Source organism: Anabrus simplex, chromosome 7 (genome assembly GCF_040414725.1).
Source record: "Anabrus simplex isolate iqAnaSimp1 chromosome 7, ASM4041472v1, whole genome shotgun sequence".
NCBI classification, from domain to species: Eukaryota; Metazoa; Arthropoda; class Insecta; order Orthoptera; family Tettigoniidae; genus Anabrus; species Anabrus simplex.
In genome coordinates, this window is record NC_090271.1 from 94,971,192 (window position 1) to 94,990,042 (window position 18,851).

An 18,851-nucleotide genomic window follows, 5' to 3' on the forward strand; every position below is an offset into this window, starting at 1 on the left:
CGTCAAATTAAAAGTTATAATTTGATTTGTTTAAATAACTTGAAATGTAACTCCTGTGTGGTCAAATGTAATTAATTCTGTTGTGCCATTTCCTGTTGCACCACCTTCGGGAAGCATGTCGCAGGGGAAATTTAATTCTGACTACAGCATCATATAGAGCGAATGTGTTGTCCAGGAGCTCTGTACTCTTCCCTTGGGATAAGCAAATCTTAAATTTCCTAATGTAAGTTAATTTTATTTTATTTCACGTTTTAATTTGTCACAGGAGTTTACCCGTCGATCCTTCTATCAGAAATCAATTGTCATTTATGATGGTATAAAGAGGTTTTACATTCATGTTGACATGAGGCAAGCTTTTTCTAAAAGTTTTGTAATATAAATTAAATTTCTCACTAAGTTGACATCAGTAAATTTGCTTCATTTGGAATTACTTTCCTTTGACGTGTATTTTATTTTTTGGGGGAAGGTGGTCACTTCACATTACAAGTATTTTTCATGAAGACTAGTATGGGTAAGATTGTAAGACTGCAACTTCATTTCGTCTGGGTTTGTATTTCAATTTTGTGTTTATGCCACCGGTAGTGTTCCTTATTTCCTTTTCTTTGATGTTTTTTTTAATAAATAGGTATTAACTAAATGATTCTTTGTTGAAGTTTCAGCCATAAAAGTCCTTCGATCCATAACCTCATAGAGTTCCTTCTGCTGTCCACATTCTGTCATTAGTTTCCATGTATTTTACCATACTTAATTTTTTTTTATGATATGGTTTTAATGATTCTAAATTTTATTTAAAGTTCCAATTTTTTTCTTTTTGTTTTATCATGCATCAGTTGCTGCTACACAGCATAACATCATCTGCAAAAACCTCCATCTTTGATTCCAGTTCTTTATTAACATTATTTATAGCCTACAGTATATCTAAGAAAATACAATACAGATGTGCAAATCCACCTACAGGCTTTAAATGACAATAATGAGAAATATGGTGTGATAATCAGTATGGAAAAGAGCAAAACAGTCTTGATGACAAGAGGAGAAAGAGAGGGAATCGTTATTATCAGGGAACAAATCTTTTTGAGGTTGTTGAAAATGAAAAATGAAAACCTACAACCTGTTTTCCAGTCATTGACCGAGTCAGGGATGGAATGAATGAAACATATATAGGCTGTTATTACAATGGGGTCGCCACTCCCAAGGTGATTTATTAATGAGTGATAAATGCTATGAAATGATAATGGAGAGTGTTGCTGGAATGAAAGATGACAGGGAAAACCGGAGTACCCGGAGAAAAACCTGTCCCGCCTCCACTTTGTCCAGCACAAATCTCACATGGAGTCACCAGGATTTGAACCACAGTATCCAGTGGTGAGAGGCCGGCGCGCTGCTGTCTGAGCCACGGAGTCTCCCTTTGAGGTTGTTGAATGCTTCAAATATTTGGGAAGTGAAATAATGCAAAATGCAAGGTTGGATAAGGAGATCAGCAGAAGGTTACAAGAGAAAAATACACTCTACCAGAATGTAAGAACGTGGTGTGGAACAGAGAGGTGTCTCTGAAATGTAAAGAGATAATGTACTATAGGCCCACCCCTGTATGAACATATGCATCAGAGACTTGGACATTGACAGCAAGAGATGAGAGTAAACTTCAGGCCAGCGTGATGAAGTTCCTGAGGAGTATAATAGAGAAGACAAGGAAAGAGAGAGTACGAAATGTTGAGGTCAGAAAAGAAAATAGGGTTAGAAAACTGAGTGATAGAATGGAGAAGAATAAAATGAGATGGTTTGGACATGTTATGTGGAAGGAGGAGAGAAGGATACCAAACCAAATGTTGGAGGCTAAGATAGAGGGAAAGAGGGCAAGAAGGAGGCCCAAAGATAGATGGATAGGAATACAATTACTGAAGAGGAGAGGCAATGGTAGAGAAGTACCATCATCACCCCGACACGGCAGGAGCTGAACAAGGGGAAATGAAAATGATGACGATGATATAAGAAAATATAAAGGTGCAATAATACTACTTTGTGGAACTCTACTCTTAATCATTGCAGAACCAGATAATGCTTTATCTACTCTAATCCTTGAGTTCTATTTTCTAGAAATTTATCCATCCATTCAACCACTCTTTTGTCTCTTCTAATAGTCCTCCCATTTTCGTCAGTTGTTCGCGTGATCTACCCTATCAAAAGCCCTGGATAGGTCAACAGAAATTCAGTCCATTTGACCTCCTGAATCTAAAATATCTGCTATATCTTGCTGGAATTTGACAAGCAGAGATTCACCAGAATAACCTTTCCTAAACCTGAACTGCCTTCTATGAAATCAGTTAGTAAATTTGCAAACGTTTCTAATATGTATAATCAGAAAGAATGCTTTCTCAGAGCTTACAAACAACACATCAAGCTGACCGGCCTGCTTTATGTTTATCACCCTTTCTCATGTACACTGGGACTATTATTGTAACTCTCCATTAATTTTGTATCACTCCTTCATGCAAACAGTAATAAAATATGTATTTCAGATATGGCACTATATCCTGCCCCATTGCCTATAGTATATGCACACATGAGCAAATCCAGATTCAAGGCCATGATATGTATATTATTTTAAATATCTGGTAATCATTCATGATTGGGTACCACAAGGTCAGAATATTAACCTGGCTTACAACAAGGGTGTTTTAGGAAACTTCCATGAGTGGGTCAGATGTAAAAGATCTGAAATTGGTAAAGATCTGAAATTGGAAAAATTACTCCTGGATCCTGCATCAACACACAGCATACTTTCTGTCAAGCAGTTTCTGACAAAGCCCAAGATCTCTGGGTTGGAGCATCCACCATACTCACTGGAGCAAATGTGACAAAACTGATGAACAGTTTGACAGAATTTATAATCATGACCACTTTTATATATTACAGTTTTACAGAAGCGGACCTAGACCATTGCTTTGGACAGTGGAAAATTCACATGGAGCGGTGAGGATGATTGCCTAGTTGTACTTCCTCTTAAAACAATAATCATCAACACCAACAACCATCTGTTGGGACCAGAAAGGAGTCTGTATTTAAGGAAATATTTCCAATTTGTAATTTTTATCAATAAAGATTATGAAGCTCCAGTCTGATTATATTTTACCGAAACAAAGTCTCTCATACTGCAGTAGCACTGCCGGTGGCTTCAAGTAGCCTACGCACTGGCCTCCACGGTATGCACTAGCCATGCATCTTGGTAGGTGTGCTAGGTACCAACTGACAAGCCCAACCTAGCACATGGGGGCAAAACGCTGGCAACCAGGAATGAGTTAGCTGGAAAATTTATAATGTCCAATAACGGACCATTTATATTGGTATTATAAATTTACTCATTCGGGACAAATATTTCAGATTCCATATGGGAATCAACATCTATATCATCTGATGGCCAAGCAGGCATCAATTTTTGATAGTGAGACAAAGTCTCTCATAGTGCATTCGCACTGTCAGTGGCTTCAAGTAGCCTATGCTGTGGCCTTCACGGTATGCACTAGGCATGCGTCTTGGTAGGTGTGCTAGGTACCAACTGACAAGCCAAACCTAGCACGTGGGGGCAAAATGCTGGCAACCAGGAATGAGTTATCTGGAAAATTTATAATGTCCAATAAAGGGCCATTTATGTTGGTATTATAAATTTACTCCTTCGGGACAAATATTTCAGATTTCCTATGGGAATCAACATCTATATCATAAAACCAAACCCCATGGCACTTAACGCCCTTGAAAGGGCTTTGGCCTGCCCAGCGACCGCTGCTCAGCCCGAAGGCCTGCAGATTACAAGAGGCCATGTGGTCAGCACGATGCATCCTCTCGGCCGTTATTCTGGGCTTTCGAGACGGGGACGCCATCTCACCATCAGATAGCTCCTCAATTCTAATCACATAGGCTGAGTGGATCTCAAACCAGGAATCGAACCTAGGGCCTCCGGGCAAGAGGCAGGCATGCTACCCCTACACCACAGGGCCGGCTTGATTATATTTTAGCCGCACCTTATACATATCCTTCATTGTTCTTTACAATTCATATGGCTGCCAATTATATTTGCTATCATATTATCCTTAGATGAATTTGTTTTTGTTATTAAATTCAATTTCCTAGTAAGTTCCTTCAGCTTCTCCTTACTCTTGAAACTATTCCAAACTCAACTTTTTTTAACCTGCACCTCCTTCTTAATCTATTTATTTCTCTGTTATAATATAATGAGTCCTTACTATTCCTTATGGTTTAAAGATTTATACCAGTTCTCACACTCCCCACCAACTGCTTTACACCCACTCCATAGGCTATTTACTATGTACCGTATTTACTATTTTTTACTGATCATAATTGGTTTTTTTTTTCCTATTGACTTTACGTCGCACCAAGACAGATAGGTCTTATGGCAACGATGGGATAGGAAAGGCCTAGGAGTTGGAAGGAAGCGGCCATGACCTTAATTAAGGTACAGCCCCAGCATTTGCCTGGTGTGAAAATGGGAAACCACAGAAAACCATCTTCAGGGCTGCCGACAGTGGGATTCGAACTTACTATCTCCCGGATGCAAGCTCACAACACGTGCCTCTAACTGCACGGCCAATTCGCCCGGTTAATTGCATTTTAATAACTCCCCCATGCCTCTCTTTTCAACCATATGATATTGCCTAATAGCCTTACTTCTACAACATTCCCTTCTATCACATTTAAATATTAAAAAACAAAATAAAAACAGCTTCATGATTACTTATACCAAGTATCACTTCAGTTTCTCTATAAAGTTCATGTAGTTTTATCAGCACCATGTCTAAAATATTTTCCCCTCTAGTTGGTTCTATCACTTTCTCTCATTCAGTTGCACTTCCCATATTAACCTCTTCACTATTTGTTGGTAATACTTTCTATCATAGTATTCCCTTTCACTTAACATTTGGTAAATTGATACAATAATGTTCCTTTCTGTGTCATTCCCCACATACCTGATCACCTTAACAAATAATTCCATATCAGTGTCACTGGCCTAGCCTTGCCAGGGCAGTACACCCCAAAAATATCAAGTTGCCTATTATCTTTAGAGATAAGACTTACACCTGGAATTTCACATTCCTCATTGTTAATTTTTTACTTCTTTCAGCAGCATGAACACTCCCCCTCCTATCTTTCCTAACCTTCCCTATGATGAACACTCCAGTTGTGTGAGAAAATTTGTGCACCTATAAGATCACTTCTCAGCTGTGATTCATTTCCTATTACAATATCTAGTAAATATATATATCTATTAAATGACTTAATTCTATTCCTTTCTTTACAGTACTTATACAGTCTAACACAAACAATTGTGTGCATCCTTACTTGACTCCCTGCTTCCTATACTGTCATCACCACTCTCTAGTACACCCCATTTCTCTGAATGTACCTCCATATAACTTTTCTAAACAAATCAAAGATGGTTGTCTAGTTGTACTTCCTCTTGAAACAATAATCACCACCACCAGCATCTTCTAAATAAACTCCCTAACTTACTGTATATGTATCATTGTGGTTTAAGTGATGGCCATCTGAACGTAGTTCCCTATCTCCTACCCACCCATTAGGATTAACAAATCTCACTCCCAATTTCTCACCTACCCATCCCATGGTCTCATTTAAATCCCTCAGTCACCCTCCAGTCAGTATCCCTCCTTTACATTCTCCCACTGATAATAATATCTGCTTCCTTAAACTTCTCCCCATGCTGCCATATCCAGATCCCACACATCCCCAATTATGTTGGTACCTATTCTTGTTTGTCTTAGGTAGTTGGTGCCTACATGCCAAATTACCACCTTTTTCTCACTCTCCTTTCCTTCTATTTTCCTCATCATCTGCCTTAACCTAATTCCTGGATAACACTCTACCCTTGTTCCCTTTCCTCTACACACTTTCATCACATCCCTAACAATTGAGTCACCCATGAACAGAGCCTCAATCCCACCTTTCTCATTATATCCCCTCATATCCTGGTCTCTCTTATCTTCCCTGAAGTCTGCCGAACCTGGTTCCTCCTCTCTTCTCTCCCTCTTGCTACCCTGTTCCACCTCACTCCTCCTATCATCTACTCTACGTTTCTCCTTTAGTATCATTCCCTTTCCTCCTGGCCTCCTCCTCCGTATCACTTCCCTAACCTCCATCTTCCCTCTGCTGTTCTACCTGTAGTGGTTCATACTGATTCCTCATTAATACCTCTCCTCGGTTCACTCCCTGAGGAAAAACCTCAGCCTTTATTTTCCTTCCCCTTAAACCAACTTTTCCCCTTCCTTCCCTTCCCTCTTGCCTACCTACTGTATCCTGTACATTGACTGAGGGAGAACTATCTACCTTCATTCCTGTCCTCCGTTTCAAGCCTGATTATCTCCCTCAAACTTGCTATCCCTTCCCTCATCTTCCTTAATTCCCTCTCACCCCCATAGTCCCTACACCTGCCTTTCTCAGCCATTCCTCTATCTCTTCAAAGAAATTTGTAATAATATGAAATACCAATAGAAATAAAACAGCGTATTCTATGAATAGAAGTGTGCAGGATGTATGAGACAGGAGAAGTCCCATCCGATTTTCGGCAGAATGTTGTTATACCTATTCCCAAGAAAGCCGGTGCTGACAGGTGTGAAAACTACCGCACCATTAGTTTAGTATCTCATGCCTGTAAAATTTTAACACGTATTATTTACAGAAGAATGGAAAAACAAGTTGAAGCTGAGTTGGAAGAAGATCAATTTGGCTTCAGAAGAAATGTAGGAACACGTGAAGCAATCCTGACTTTACGTCTGATCTTAGAGGATCGAATCAAGAAGGACAAGCCCACGTACATGGCATTCGTAGATCTAGAAAAGGCATTCGATAATGTTGATTGGACCAAGCTATTTATGATTCTGAAGATGATAGGGATCAGATACCGGGAACGAAGAATTATCTACAATCTGTATAAAAATCAGTCTGCAGTGATAAGAATCGAGGGCTTTAAAAAAGAAGCAGAAATCCAGAAAGGAGTGAGGCAAGGCTGCAGTTTGTCCCCTCTCCTTTTCAATGTTTACACAGAACAGGCAGTAAAGGAAATCAAAGAGAAATTTGGTAAGGGAATCACAGGCCAAGGAGAGGAAATCAAAACCTTGAGATTTGCCGATGATATTGTTACTTTATCTGAGACTGCAGAAGATCTCGAGAAATTGTTGAATGGTATGGATGAAGTCTTGGGTAAGGAGTACAAGATGAAAATAAATAAGTCCAAAACAAAAGTAATGGAGTGCAGTCGAACGAAGGCAGGTGATGTAGGAAATATTAGATTAGGAAACGAAGTCTTAAAGGAAGTAGATGAATATTGTTACTTGGGTAGTAAAATAACTAACGATGGCAGAAGTAAGGAGGACATAAAATGCAGACTAGCACAAGCAAGGAAGAGCTTTCTTAAGAAAAGAAATTTGCTCACTTCAAACATTGATATCGGAATTAGAAAGATGTTTTTGAAGACTTTCGTGTGGAGCATGGCATTGTATGGAAGTGAAACATGGACGATAACTAGCTCAGAAAGAAAGAGAATAGAAGCTTTTGAAATGTGGTGTTACAGAAGAATGCTTTTTTTTTTTTTTTTTTTTTGCTAGGGGCTTTACGTCGCACCGACACAGATAGGTCTTATGGCGACGATCACAGAAGAATGCTGAAGGTGAGATGGATAGATCGAATCACGAATGAAGAGATACTAAATCGAATTGGTGAGAGGAGATCGATTTGGCTAAATTTGACGAGAAGAAGAGATAGAATGATAGGACATATCTTAAGACACCCAGGACTTGTTCAGTTAGTTTTTGAAGGAAGTGTAGGTGGCAAGAACGGTAGGGGTAGACCAAGGTATGAATATGACAAACAGATTAGAGCAGATGTAGGATGCAATAGTTACGTAGAAATGAAAAGGTTAGCACAGGATAGGGTGGCATGGAGAGCTGCATCAAACCAGTCTATGGACTGATGACTCAAACAACAACAATGTCAGAGGAAGGAAATATTATACACTACATAAAAATGTCATTACAAAAATATCAGCAAGATACTAATTGATAAAATAACTATAATTATTATAAAATACTAGGAATAAAAGACTAACTATAGAAATGTGTTGTTACACTAAATACATATATATACAGACAAATTTTTAAAAACTTTTTACTACTACTAGTACTACTACTATGTGCAAACAGAAAAAGGTAAGGTAAGGGTGTATTCTGCCGGAAGGCAGGTCCGAACATCTGCAGAGGTGGTCCTGAGCCGGAGTTTATGTATGGTAGGGTGGCCAGACCCTTTCCGCTCCTCCATTCCCTTACCCCCTACCAACAGCGTGTGGCAACCCATCCAAAGCTTGACCACACCCAATGTTGCTTAATTTTGGAGATCTCATGGGATATTCTAAACTGCTCGTAAGCCTATCCTAATTACAGCAGGTTAACCGAATCAATAGAATTCTAGTAAAAGATTTTAATTCCTAGAGAGATTCCCCCCCCCCCCCTCCTATGCAAAGATTATGGAATAATGAAGCAACACAATAATTTCTAATAAAATAACTACCATACACTACAATAATTCTCAACTGTATTTAGAGGTATCGAAAGTAGCCTACAATAGGTTAACCAAAACAACAGAAATGTAGTTAAAACTATGTTACCTATTAGAAAGTTTTTCTTTTTACGTCTACAAGCTAACAGAAATTGAAACCACTCTTAAATGCTGAAAGCTCGAGGGTGCAAAGTATGAAGTACACCAGAGACTTGAACTACTAAGAACTACAAATAAGTTATCGGAATACAGGAAACAGCTGACTATTATTTTTGTTTTCTCAAATACACTATACCCTTTGTTCTTGACCATGTACCAACAATACAATATTTGAATACGAAGAGCAGTATTAATCGATAACAATAGAAGGACTGTTGCCAGTGAAATACTGTATATCCTCTTGAATTTCTTTCTTTCAACAAAACTTATGAGGGTATAGTGTTATTTAGTTAAAGAAATTATTACCTTAATGATAAATGGAACCGGTGGATTGACTCTTGAATTGCTACATATACAAAACACTGTGTCGATTGCCTGCATGAATGTAAAAGCTGCAGTAGTTACAAGTCCTTATAATATCCTGTCTTTTAGAGTACTGTATTCTATCAACAATCCTATATACAAGTCGCTTTATGTCGCACCGATACAGATACGTCTTATGGCGATGATGGGACAGGAAAAGGGCAGGAGTGGGAAGAAAGCAGCCTTGGCCTTAATTAAGGTACAACCATCTTCAGAGCTGCCAACAGTGGGGTTCAAACCCACTATCTCCTGAATACTGGATACTGGCCAAACTGAAGCGACTGAAGCTATTGAAGTTGGTGATAATTAAAAATTTATATAAAGTTAATATTATTTCTTCTTTCCCAACCCAAGATCAAAACACAATAAACCTAACCTATGTAAATTGAATTAAAAGCTCAGCCACAGGTCATCCAAACCAGTGTCTTGGTTTCTCTGTCATCTGGTAAATTAAACTTTTTTCTCAATTTCCTTTACATTGCTCTGACACAGACTGGTCTTACTGTGACAATGGGATAGCTAACAACTAGGATTGCTGTCTGGTGTGAAAATGAGAAACCACAGAAAACAATCTGCAAGGCTGCTGACAGCGAAGTTCGAACCCACTATCTTCTGAATACAAGCTGACAGCTACATGATCCAAACTACATAGCCACTCACTCAGTGGAATAAAACTGAACGATGAAACTGACTTACAGCCAGCCTAAACGCCATCAAATCAAAATTTCTGTGACATAGCAGCTCAGGCTATATGACTATTATGTATTTACTAAGCTCCCAAAACATATCATTCATACATAACTTAAGCACACACAGATCTAAAACAAATAACATTCAATTAAATTACATGTTAAAAGTACATTCATTTTCAGACAATTTAAGTACATGAAACAGGAATAATTAGGATATAATATTAAATTTAAAAGAACTGAAACCTGAGTCCAGATATATGACATCTATGAATCAAAATTTTATAATAACTTTTAAACATACCTGAGTAAGAATATTCTTGAAAGGTAAAAGGGTTGACAATTGCACTAGATTAAGCCATGTCATATCAGTGATCCATTTATGAGGCTTAGGATTAACAGTATTCAGGTCCAAAGCTGCACCTCCTTTAATAAAATTTTGAAACTCCACATAAAACACATGGCCCCTTTGCATATCTATCTTCAGTGTCATTAGCAGTATGAACAGAAACTTGTGGGATTCATACAAACCACGAGATTTGTATTGGAAGATTTCATAGGTGAGATAATTATTGATAAAATTAATCCTTTTGCTGGTCAGTGGTGTCTTATCTGACAGTAACATGGACAAATCAAATCTTTCTAAGAATTGGACAAGAGATGTTTGGTACATGCAGTTTACTTTTGACATCTCCACTATCAAGAAGTACAGCACGCTACCCCGCGTGGCCACAGGTCGAAATTCTTCACGAGCAGCATTGATCTTTGCCTCTGTTTCAGATGCTATTTTCAGTTTTAGTAGAACATCAGCTGAAGTGGCTCTCGTGTTATTTAGCACTTCCATAACAGATTCATCATCTACTAAAGAACCTTGCACAGTAGTCAGCTTGTGTAAAAGATCTTCTTCTAGCTGTTTCATTTTACGTTTGTTGGCTGTTACATCATGAATAAGAAAAGTTCTCTCTGTTTCTAACTCTTTCTTTTCACTGAGTATCACACGTCCAAGTAACTGATCTTCGAGACCTTTGATTGTCACAGTAAAATCAATCATAGAAGTTCTTGCTGCAATTTCAGGTGTATAATAAGGATTTGGCAATTTGGTTGTAATGTAAAGTCTGAAGTCCATATGTACATCCACCTCTTTATCTCCAACTTTCACCTTGAATGAAGAACCAATTTTAATATAGTTCTTTTCAAGGACATTATCTAAAACTGGGTCCAATTCTTCCCCAATATCTTCAATTAACATAGGGAGACCCAGTGATATGGCATCTTCAAGATGATTGCGAAAATATTTATGATTAAAAGAGGTTATTTTCAAATCATTATCTTTTTCCTTATTGCGGATCCATGCTTTACCTTGTCCCTGAGGGTCAATCATCAAAGGGAAGCGAGGTGCCTTTGTTACAATGATTCCATTTTGAATTGAAAGCTCATCACTTGGTAGACCTTGGAGATTCCACTCACCAATCTGAAACATAAAATAAACCCTATAGTATAAACCAGAGGTTTCAAAAGTGTGCGCAGTAATACTCTTAGGCCAGGTTTGCACAACTGGACTACCTTAGAATAACAGCTATGGGCAGCTGCGGCCATGTTTTCTGTAGGGGCCACACTGTGCAACTGGCTGTGCATGCCATGAAGATGTTTTCAGGACAATAAATATTTAATTTTCACAACTTCATTGTACTCGAAATAAACTTTTAACATATTATGTCATGTTCAGTATATATTTAAGAGATGTTAATTACAGAACAAAGATGGCCAACTGGACATCAGTGGGATCCAAACCCACAACTTCCTAATTTTGCATAGGTTGCTGTATCCAATTGAGCTATGGTGGTCTGGGTCAAATTTGTTCTGTTGGAAAGTGTGCCAACTGGTAACATTACACACATAAAAAAGGACAATACGATAATAAACAAGCAAAGGAAAGATAAACAAAGTACACAGATAAGGACAACTAATATAAATAGACAGAGAACAAGAAAGATGTGTGGAAGATGCTGAACGGCGCTGCTAGGAATGTAACCTGTAGGCACTTAAGTTCTTGATCCTTAAAGTAGTGTTTGTTACACATAATCAACATAACTTTCAAAATAGATTTAAAGCAAGATAGCCTACAGACATCAACGGACACAGCTGACACTGGAAATTAGATCTACACTTAAAATAAACAAATTTATACATACAAAATTCTTAAATGAACTTTTTCACTGTGGGAGTGTGCACGGACACTTGGGTTCATGGTCCTTCCCTCAGAACCTGGGGGATATTCCATCCACCAAACAAATGCCAACAGGTTTAAAAGTCATACCAAAGGAATTTAAAATTTTAGAAACAGAGGTGAATCACCAGCAAATTAGAAAACACAAGTAAACTAACAGACGACAAGGGGATTCTAAGGACTTGACACTGTAAATAAAAAACCTGCTTCAGAACTGAAGATTCGCTTATTGCAGTGAGCCAGCCCCATTGTACCAAGATAGGCAACAAGAAATTAAGGTGACATGAGCAATTTTATAAGTAATATGTTAAGCTTGCCTACCACTAAAACAAAAGTGTGATAGTGCTGAAAAGTACTTTTTCGATTAGTTATATCATTGGAGATGCGATACTGCCCCGTCAAATTCCTGAAACTGAAAAGGTTAAGTTAAGACATGTTAAAGAAAATAAAACTTTCATTATCCTGTTACTCAGCCACTTTGCGTCTTAGAATATGAAGTCAACTCTCCCCAGTTTGCATGCAATTCCCTTCCAAAATATTGGGAGATTCTTGAAAACCACTGGGCTGATTCTATGGGCAGAAGTCTTTCAAGGAGCTTATAGACTGTGCTCAGCAGTGTTATTGGATGATAGTTCTTTAGGAAGTTATGCATTTTTCATGGTCTGAGTACTGCAATGACTTTTGGTTACTTCGTCTTCTGTAGTATTATTCATTATTCTATTACATCTGAGAAGAACTTGACCAGCCATCTTCTTGGATGTTTTATATATAGCAGAAGGGATTCAGAATGTATGCCATCATTTCTGAGAGCCTTGCTATTTTTGACATCCTTGAGAATATGAACTATTTTGGATGAGGAGAAGGGTCTTGAATACCAGGAAACCTGAAGACTTTGAAACCTTTCGCATCTTGCGTAATAAAACCAAACTCGCGATCCGTGATGCTAAAGTCAAACACATGCATTCTTTGTTCAGTAAGAGAACAACTCCGTCTGCTCTCTGGGGAACTATAAAATCACTAGGTATTGCTAAGAAAAATTTGCAACATACTTCCTCATTCATATCTGCAGAATTGCAAAATGATTATTTCTTAAAGATCTCACCAGTGAACAATTCTCACAGAATATCCGAAATTATTCATAGTTACATGAACACAAATGAACCTCAACATGATCTCTTTCACTTTTCGTACATTTACCCAGAGGATATAGTCAAGGTATTTAAGAGCATGAATACCAAGGCTGTTGGACCAGATGGTATCTCACATCCCCTCCTAATGAACTGTTTGGATATAATCACTCCGGTTATAGCTCACCTGTATAATTTCTGTTTACAATCAGAAGTATTTCCAGCTGTATGGAAAATAGCCAATATAAGACCTGTTCCTAAAGTTCCTTCTCCTCAAAAATTTGATGATTTCAGGCCAATCAGTATTTTGTCAATATTAGGTAAAGGATTAGAAAGGATTGTTTACCAACAACTCACTTCGTATTTAAATACTCATTCTATACTTAACACATTTCAGTCTGGTTTCCGAACAGGCCATAGCACTACGACGGCACTTCTCAAAGTCACCGATGATATCAAGTTTGCAATGGACAGAAAGGAACTAACGCTTCTGGTATTATTCGATTTAAGCAAGGCATTTGATAGAGTTCATCATGACCTCCTTCTGACTAAATTACGTACAATGGGCATATCTCTATCAGCTCTCTCTTGGTTTGAATCGTTCTTGAAAGGGAGATCTCAGCGTGTAGTATTTGACAAACAAAATTTTTCTAAGTGGTCTAGTGTGCATTCTGGCATCCCTCAGGGTTCCGTGTTGGGTTCCGTTTTGTTTTCGCTGTATATAAACGATCTGCCTGGAGTTTTACGCTACACGAGACATCATATGTATGCCGATGATTTACAGATCTATTACCATTTTCCTGCGAATCGTGTTGTCGAAAGTATTAGTAAAATAAATCTAGATATAGAAAGACTACATCAATATACACTAAGTCATAATTTACTATTAAATGAAAACAAAACTTTAGCTATTTTTCTAGGATATCGAAGAAACTTATCAAATCTTTTCAACAGGGACATTCCTCCAGTAATTGTAAATGGTTCTTTAGTCAAGTATCAAGAATGTGTTAAGAATTTAGGTATTCTAATGGATAACACTCTGTCCTGGACCTTTCATGCCAAGCACTTGGTCAAGAAAGTGTCTGGCATATTGCATCAGTTTCGACGAAACTTGCCGTATCTTCCTTTCTCAGTGAGAAAGATGCTGATCCAAACTATGGTATTTCCTATTTTAGATTACGGCGCTGTAATTTACAGCGATATCTCTGAGAAATATAATAGCAAACTCCAACGTATTCAGAATGCCTGTGTTCGATTCGTCTTCAATATTCGTAAAGACTGTCACGTAACATCTTACTACAAAGCCGCAGAGTGGTTGAAACTCAGGGATAGACGATCATACTCAGCTGCTTGTTTACTTCTGAGAATTTTAAAATCTAATGCTCCCTCATATTTGACCAAGTCCTTTGTCCAGATGAGTCAAGTGCACGACCGGGACAATAGGTTTACAGCTAACACCCTTCAGGTTCCACAGCATCGTACGGTAAAGTGCAGTAAGTCGTTCATTGTCACTGCCTCTCAATTATACAACGATCTTAAACTATATGAAATTCAGCAAAGTAGTGTTGGAACTCAGAAAAAATCTCTTAAATACCGCTACCTTTCCACTTATTAAGCCATGTAAGTGAATTTTCACCAAATTAATTAAATAGTACGAAATATCATAATCCCCTAGATACATTTTAGATGCTCAGTTTTACTCTTAATTCATCCTCGGCTTTAAAATTCTTAGGTTTCTGTTTCGTCTTCTGTTCCTTGTTAGTATAGTGTATGTTTATGAAATGTTAAAGTATTATTGTAACCTCCTAGATGTTTAGTTTTTAATCTTATTCTTATATCCTCAGTAGGAAAATGTATCTTACGCTTTTTATGTATTCTTTCATTAGATTTTGTATGTTAGGTGATACATTTAAGTTAAAGTGGCAGTTAGTTACAGCCAAAGGGACCTCTGGTCCTACTTGTAATTAACTTTAAATAAATATATTTCTATATTTCTATTACTCAGTACAGTTCATTACGAGATTGTTACGTATATTTCTCTCATGTGAGATTTATCCCCTAGTATTCTAGATGTAGACAGGAATGTGCTGTGAATTTATTGGCTAATGTATGGATGTTCTCGCTAATCTTCCCATTATTTCCCCCTAACTTCCTTAGCAACAATCATGTTTCTCTGCTGGGGGTTTCAAGATTGAGAAACAATTTCTATCCATCTGACATGTTCTACAGCATCATGGTTATGCAGTATGGTAGGTCGCCTGTGATTTCATTATATCCACTGTTGAAGAATTTTTTACATTGCCACTCATAAGTTTCAATCCAGCCTGAGACATACTGCTCATGGCCTGAGGAGAGCCATTTTTGTTGTGCATATAACAGCACCTACAGGTCTCTCATAATTCCTGGCTTTGGAAGGTATACAATCCAAGCACTTATCCACATTTTCAACAAATACATCCATTTTGCTTTTTTTTTTTTTCATGTCACCTCGATTAGGGAAAGAATGACGCTAGTAGTATGCTTGGCAAAATTTCAATGGAGATCAGACATTGCTGACTATGTGGGAAGTCTGCTAATACGACAGCCCTATGGGAACCCCTCTTAATCATGACAGGATCAGATAATGCTTCACCTGCTTTAATTCTCTGAGTTCTATTTCCTTGAAATTTAGCCACCCATTCAACCACTCTTTTGTTAAGTCCAATAGTCCTCATTTTATAATAATAATACTTTATTAATGGTAATACCATTTTTCACACAACAGAGAAAATAAAGAAAACAAATCACACTTAACCCAGTGGACTCTCATTTAAATACATGGCGTGTCACAGTGACTCAGAATTAAATCCCACTGGAGAAGCTGTTTGTGCAGCACAATGGAAAATATATTGTTAAAAGAAAACTATACAAGATATTAACATGAAATTTTGTCATAAGGTGAACGACTACATGTATTCACCTAAAATGATGTTCTTGTGTGACAGATTAGTTGTAAGGGCCTGGCGTAAAGGTTTTGCTCATCATCACTCTCTGAGTCACTAGTGATATATACATTTCCTGACTCATTAACACTATTTGCACTGAACAATTCCTCACTCAAATTTTTGTCTTCTTATTCCTGAAGATCGTCACTTACCCTATCAATGGAATCACTATCTAAAACACTATTAATTAACTTCACTAATTCTTGTGTTCAGAAACGCGTGCACTGCTAGTTGCCAAATTGACTACTGGCTTGAAAGGAATTTGAAATATTTCTGAGTCACCCTATACATGTGGTGTGAAGGTCAAACAAGGGGAAACTTCGACATATCCTCGTGTCAACCTTCTAGTATATGAAAATCTCAATGCAAGAGCCATCTCTTATAAACTGAGTGGACTATAGAAAGATATCTGAGCATTGGCAATGCATGGGCTTAACTCGTCATCCGAGCTGTAGACCATGTGCGCGCAAGCGGGCGTGCATCGTCATCCGAGTTGATTGGGTTTAAAAAAAAAAAACAAAGGTCAGTGAACTATAAGAAGAAAAATCTGTACAAATATACATCAGGTTATAGTAAAAGTAAAGTAAAGTAAAGCAAGCTCTTCTCCGCACAAGCCATGAAGGCCCTTGGAGGGATAGAAGGTAAAGCTTCCACTTTGCGTAATCTCGGCACTTGATGGGGTAGAGGGCTTAGTTCTATGCCCGGATAGTAAAATTAAGTACTGGAAAATACAGTAATAGCCACTTCTGGAGATTGTGTAAGTGATTTCTAAATTTTGACAATGAGCAGTTAAATATATCAATATCCACTTTGTTCAGAAATCTTGATATTCATTCAATTGGCCCAATTGGTTCTATGCCAATCTGTAGATAATGTAGTCTTAAACCTCTTGCATCTGTCTGGTACATGTAAGTTAATTTTTCAAGGGGTTGTGAGCAATTCACCACAGAGTGAAGCAATTTAAAAATGAAAAGTGTATCGAGGAATTCATGGCATTGTGACAGACTATGCAGATTTAAAGACTGTTGTAAGGCTGTATAATCAACATTTTCATACGGGAATCCTGCTCTAAATGAATATAAATGAAGAAATTTATCTATGGATAGAGGTCAAAAGAGAAGAGTTCCATACAGGTGTACAGCATTTGAGTACAGGGTATACCATAGGTACATACAGCAATCGATAGGTAGCTAAGTTTAAAAATTCTCTGGAATATCTAGTAATGCAACCCAGTCTTTGTAATGATTTCTTACAAACATTTTCAATATGTTCATTAAATATAATATGTTCATTAAATATAACTGAATAAAACACCAAGGGTTATGAACTTCATGTTGTTGGTCCATATTGAACTGAGATAACATATAAATTATAAGCAGGAGAATTTTTTCACCTATTCAATACTTAGTTGTATTTAGAATGTTATTTACATTACATGGGACTAGTTTCAACCCTACTTGGGGTCATCATCAGCCATATTAAACATACACAATATTTGACGGAATCCTAAAACATGTTTCTAAGCAGTAAGAATCTTATGAATATATAATTTACAATATGAAGTGAGGTTGAATTAGGCCAGGTGCTATGGCGCTCAAAATGTTGCAAATGAAAGTGAAATATTACGTGTGACATAGGTGAGCAATAAATAATACAAGTACACTAAACATGTTAAAAAGTCTGGAATAAAAGTACAAAAGAGAAGGTCTGTGTTGCAGATCAAAAATTTCAGTATGATTTTAGACCCATGGAATTCAGTAGGTCTTGGTAATACATAACGGTTGTGGACCGAGTGCTATGGTACTAAGAATGAACACAATATAAACTGACACATATATAAAAATATACAAGTATGTACAATGTCTCAGTAATAAAATGTGTAGTTGATTCTCTCTAGAAGAATCTGAGAGTTGACTCTACACTGTATCAGCTTAAGCAGAGAATTTGGTACTTGGTGTATTAAGTAGCCAAGCTATGTTCATAGGGCTGCATGGTTGATTGTTGGAATTATGCAGACTGAAATGAAGTTTTTTGAATATTCTTCTTGAGAAGAAAGTGGTGATATTAATTGGTGGAACTCTCTGTTCATAGCATAAAACAAATTGGACCTCGCGCTGTGGAGTGTGCAGCTTAGCTGATAGTCAGTCTACTTTCTTCTCAAGAAGAATTCAAAAACTTCATTTCAGTCTGCACTATTCCAATAATCAACCATGCAGCCCTATCAACATAGCTTGGTTACTTAATACACCAAGTCCAAATTCTCCGCTTAAGCTGATACAGTGTATATACAACTCTTAGATTCTTCTAGAGAGAATCAACTACACATTTTGTTACTCAGACAACATACATACTTGTATATTTTTATATATGTGTCAGTTTATATTGTGTTCATTCTTAGTACCATAGCACTCGGTCCACAAACATTATGTATTACTAGGACCTACTGAATTCCATGGGTCTAAAATCATACTGAAATTTTTGACCTATAACACAGACCTTCTCTTTTGTACTTTTATTCCAGACTTTTTAACATGTTTAGTGTACTTGTATTATTTATTGCTCAACTATGTCACACGTATTATTTCACTTTCATTTGCAACATTTTGAGTGCCATAGCACCTGGCCTAATTCAACCTCACTTCATATTTTAAATTATATATTCATAAGATTGTTACTGCTTAGAAACATGTTTTAGGATTCCGTCAAATATTGTGTATGT

The 18,851-nt window shown here is 37.4% G+C and overlaps 1 protein-coding gene across 1 annotated transcript in view; it reads right to left on the reverse strand.

Annotated features, from left to right (window-relative positions):
- kl-3 (dynein heavy chain 8, axonemal kl-3) overlaps positions 1 to 18,851 on the reverse strand; it is a 232,356-nt gene that overhangs the window by 130,866 nt on the left and 82,639 nt on the right. The window contains exon 4 of the mRNA XM_067151919.2: positions 10,099 to 11,265. Coding sequence (XP_067008020.2) covers positions 10,099 to 11,265 — 1,167 coding nt within the window. The remainder of the gene's footprint in view (positions 1 to 10,098; positions 11,266 to 18,851) is intronic.